Source organism: Acanthisitta chloris, unplaced genomic scaffold (genome assembly GCF_000695815.1).
Source record: "Acanthisitta chloris isolate BGI_N310 unplaced genomic scaffold, ASM69581v1 scaffold44259, whole genome shotgun sequence".
NCBI classification, from domain to species: domain Eukaryota; kingdom Metazoa; phylum Chordata; class Aves; order Passeriformes; family Acanthisittidae; genus Acanthisitta; species Acanthisitta chloris.
In genome coordinates this window covers 950-5,353 of record NW_008693914.1, presented here as the reverse complement: position 1 = coordinate 5,353, position 4,404 = coordinate 950, and the positions used below count along the sequence as shown (strand labels likewise).

Below are 4,404 nucleotides of genomic sequence, written 5' to 3'. Positions count from 1 at the left end.
GGCTAACCTCGGCTTGTTCTCCGCAGGTACGTCCCGTCTCAGGCTGACATAGCAGTGTTCGAAGCGATCGCTGCCCCACCTCCTGCAGACTTGTTTCATGCTCTCCGGTGGTACAATCATATTAAGTCGTATGAGAAGCAAAAGGCGAGGTACGGTTGAACTGCGAAGCAGCGATATCTGTGCGAACTGGCCTGCGAAGTACTGCGTGTGTTTCTCCCGAGTTTGAACAAAGTGCTTGCTCGTGCTACCACGTGGCAGTGTGTTGCCGTCGGAGCAGGAACAACTCTAGAAGCGGGGCAGACCTTGTGTCAGCGCACTTCGCTTCTCACTTAGAATTTAAGCAAGCTGATTCTGTCTCGTTTCGGTCGCTGACATTTCTGTTAAGCTTATAATAAAGCTTTAAGTTTTGATGCTGCTATTGACACACATAACGTTGCTGAAAGGCAGGAATTGCTAGTAATGAAACCTCTAAAAGCAGCACTGGAAGTGATTAGAAAGTCTTATAGCGGTTTTTAAAGGTAAAGATACAGTGCATAGATGTTCAGGTGTTTAATCCTGGAAAATAAAATCAGTGATTTGCAATACAGAAGCAGATTTAAAGAAGGGAAGATGTGAAAGCAAATGTTATCTTTTTTCTTTATTAGTGATTTTAGTATGCTGCATTGACATCCATGGAGACTGCAGGCCTCTCTGAAAAAGGTAAAGCATAGGTAGGGTTAGAACTGCTACACTGCCTCCTGAGCCTCAGTCCAGTTTGGAGGGAGCTCTGGCAAAGTTGGGTGACTCGGTCACCAGTCCATTTCTGAAACTTTTATAATGCTAAAGAAGACTGAGATTCTAAAGTCAGTTAATAAAGTCTACTCTGGAAACTACTTACAGTTCCTGAAAACTAGAGCTAGTTTTATGACTTCGTCACAGCAGTTCACAGTAATAGAATTATGGGAGCTTATTCTGAGCAAGTTTTATGGCTCCAGTAACAGCAGTTCACAGTAGCAATAGAACTATGAGATTATGCTAAGATTGCAGAACTAGATGAGCTACAGGAGAAAGTGAATTAGGGAAGTTTTGGTCCCGCTGGTGCTGTCCAGAGCATTTAAGGTAGAGTGTTCACTGAAACTTCCAAAACTAGTAGTTAACCGTGCAGCAGTGTGTTTTGTCACTTAAGAGTTCTGAAACAAAATATCTTTATTGCGAAGCATGAAGGAGAAATTGGTACTGATTTTTGGAGAGGATATTTGCAGATAAATTATTCCTGTCAGAAACCTTTCTCTGTCCATGTGCTTGGCTGGAACAGCAGTGTTGGGCAGGATGATGTTAGCTTTGATGAGACTACAGTAAATTCCATATTCCCAGATTCAGCTAGCATGTCAGGAGCACTGGCTGCTGTCTTTTGGGAGGTTCTGGTTTCACGGAGCAGAATTAGATTTCTAATTTTTCATTATAAATGGCACTTGTAGGTTGATTGACAAACTGACAGATTTGTATTGACATTTGAGTAGGTTTGTAATGTCTACATTTTCCTTTCAGCTTGCCAGGAGTAAAGAAGGCTTTGGGGAAATACGGTCCTGCTGATGTTGAGGACACAACAGGTGCAGCCACAGATAGCAAAGATGATGATGACATTGACCTTTTTGGATCTGATGATGAGGAGGTACTTGTGACCTTTGTGTATTATGTTTGAGGGATTTTAAGGCCTTAACCCAGGTATGGAGATTTTTGCCTTAACTAGTTTTAAGTTACTTAAATTTGTGACCTTGGAATTCTCAAATTCAGCTGTCTTTGCAGAACAGAAAAGCTTGGAAGATAAAAACTCGAGTCTTAGAAAGGCATATGTTGCAGTGGGGTGAACTGTCCAACTTTGACTGGTTACATGATGAATAAAACAAAAAATCACCATCTTTCGGCTGACAGTTGTGATGATTTGTTTTTATCTGAGTAGATGCCAGTCAATAAATATGGTAATGCTTTGGAGATGGGTTTTAATGCTTTTCTGTAACTTAGATTTCTCTTTCAGGAAAGTGAAGAAGCAAAAGAGCGTCTGGCCCAGTATGAATCAAAGAAGTCCAAAAGTATGTGTGCCAAGAACTTCTTAATCTTTCATTCTTGTGTTCATTTTCATGGATTTGAACATCAGTTAACTCTAATAATAGATCAGCTTGACTGGAATAAGACAGGAATTATTGGGTTCACTTGCATTGCCTGAGCTCAGCCTTTCCTGTAGCAAATGGGAATCTTAGCATTGGTTTTGTTCTGCTTAATACACTCTTGTTTGTTCTGCCCAGAGGCTGAACTTAATATGTAAGTGGAGATAACTTCAGGATTTTCTTTAAAAGTTTGGAGAAAAAGCCACAATATGCAAGTCGCTCCACAGCTACTGGTCTGGAACTGTTCAGAACTGTAGCAGTTGCAGGATTCCCTCTGTGGAAAATAAACTGTTACATAGTATTAAGCTCCTTCTCAGATCTTCTGAAAAGGACTTCCTGTGTAACAAACATTGTCACTTTCTTAGTCTGTGTTCTCTAGAAGACTGTTTCTCAAGATGAAAATGTATTTACATCTTGGAATGCTGGGGTATGCATAGCTGAAGCTCTTCTGAAATGTCCATTGGTACCAGAGGCCTGTCACAGCAGTGTGAGGAGGTTCTTACCCGTGTTAATGGGAAAGCTGTTCTTGTAAAACTAGTTTGCAAATATTTTCATGAGTTTTTAAAAACTTCATGGCTTTAAATGGTGATTTTCTTCCCCCAGAACCAGCTGTTGTTGCCAAGTCATCAATCTTGCTTGATGTGAAACCTTGGGATGATGAGACAGACATGGCCAAGCTGGAGGAGTGTGTTCGGAGCATTCAGGCAGATGGTTTGGTCTGGGGATCTTGTAAGTATGAGAAAACTACGAATAGGGGAAAAGAAAGTGCAGTCCCTTAAGTGTGAATAATTCGACTCCTGGTCACTGTGCTAATCTGTGAAAATGCAGGGAGCTAAAACAGTGTAGGAACGGCAGTACTTCAGTATCTTGACGTAGTCTGAACAGGTGTGTTAATGCAGCAGCCCAGCTAAGTTTCATGTACAGGTTTTAAAAGCTGTAAAACTTTGGCTCTGCTCTCTGCATCTCCCTGTACAGTACTTGATGCAACAAGCAGACACAAGTGCACCTACAGCACTGGTCTGGGGAAGGGATGTGGATTCACAGAAAGAAACCCTTTTCAATCCCTTATACTGAATGCTGTTAATTAGGTACTCCATAATGGGGAACAAATGATGCATATGTATTCCTGCAAGCGACTTGGATCAGTTCAACCCTAGATCAGTCTTCTTAAGAGATTGCACTAATTAAGGAGTACTAAATGCCTTTTTTATTTTGCAGCCAAGCTAGTACCTGTTGGCTATGGTATCAAAAAGCTTCAGATCCAATGTGTTGTTGAAGATGATAAAGTTGGGACAGATATGCTGGAAGAGAGAATAACAGCTTTTGAAGATTATGTACAATCAATGGATGTAGCTGCTTTCAATAAGATTTAAGTCTTGATATATCTAGAATAAATGTTGCAAAAAATGTGCTGTGTCTGTGTTGAATCCAAAGTCATGGTGTAATCCAACTCCCAAAGGTAAGATTTTGTTAATAGGTAAAGTAGGAGCTGAAACTGAATTTCAGAGTTGCTCCCACCACCACCAAAGAGCATGAGCAGAGAAAATACAGAATTTGCATTTACCATCAATCCAGAGTTAACATTGACATGACTAAAAATCTGAAATGCTCTTTGCTCCGTTTTGAGGGGAAATTGCATCTGTAGGAATTTAATAACTCTGAAAGGAGGAATGGCTTTAAAGGAAAAGGAACCAGGACTCAAAGTGCAAACAATTTTTTACTGGATAAACAGTCATGTTAATTCCTTTTGTTTAATAAGGGTAGTGACTAACCAAATACACCATGGCTTTTGTTGAAAGCTAAAATTGCTTCAGTAAGAGAGATGAAAGCAAGCTAGAAGCAACTGCAGTGCACTAGAGATGGGGCCTGAGCCTCCCCTGGTAGCTTCTCATGTGTTGTGTGACTTGCAGTTCTTTTATCTGAGCCGTGAAAACATTTGCAGTGAAATGACATCAAGTCTTGTGTCTTTTCCGGGGCTTCCGAATGAGTTCAGCAAACAATGCTGCTTACAAACTGCTTCCCTGCTCCACGGTCCGTGTGCTCCTGCACTGTCCGAGCTGGAGCTGTGTCTCAGGGAGGCGCTGCGAGCTCAGAGGTGCCTCGGGGGCTGCGGCACCTACCGCAGGGACCAGTGTCGGCGCCAGACTGGCCTGGCAGTGTCGGGTGGATTAACTGGGGGGCGGGGGAGGGATCACCACGGGCAGTAGCTAATGCAGATGTTTGATTTACTTGTAGTAAACTTGGTTCATGGTCCTGGCTA

The 4,404-nt window shown here is 41.9% G+C and overlaps 1 protein-coding gene across 1 annotated transcript; it reads left to right on the top strand.

The window, feature by feature from the left end:
* Positions 1-6: 6 nt before the first annotated feature.
* Positions 7-3,551, top strand: EEF1B2 (eukaryotic translation elongation factor 1 beta 2; the record flags this gene model as incomplete). The annotated part of the gene is made up of 5 exons (XM_009083206.1): positions 7-149; positions 1,528-1,651; positions 2,015-2,069; positions 2,748-2,873; positions 3,363-3,551. Coding segments are annotated over 5 exons (603 nt in total), but the record flags the coding sequence as incomplete, so codon positions are not given.
* Between the last annotated feature and the right edge of the window lie 853 nt (positions 3,552-4,404).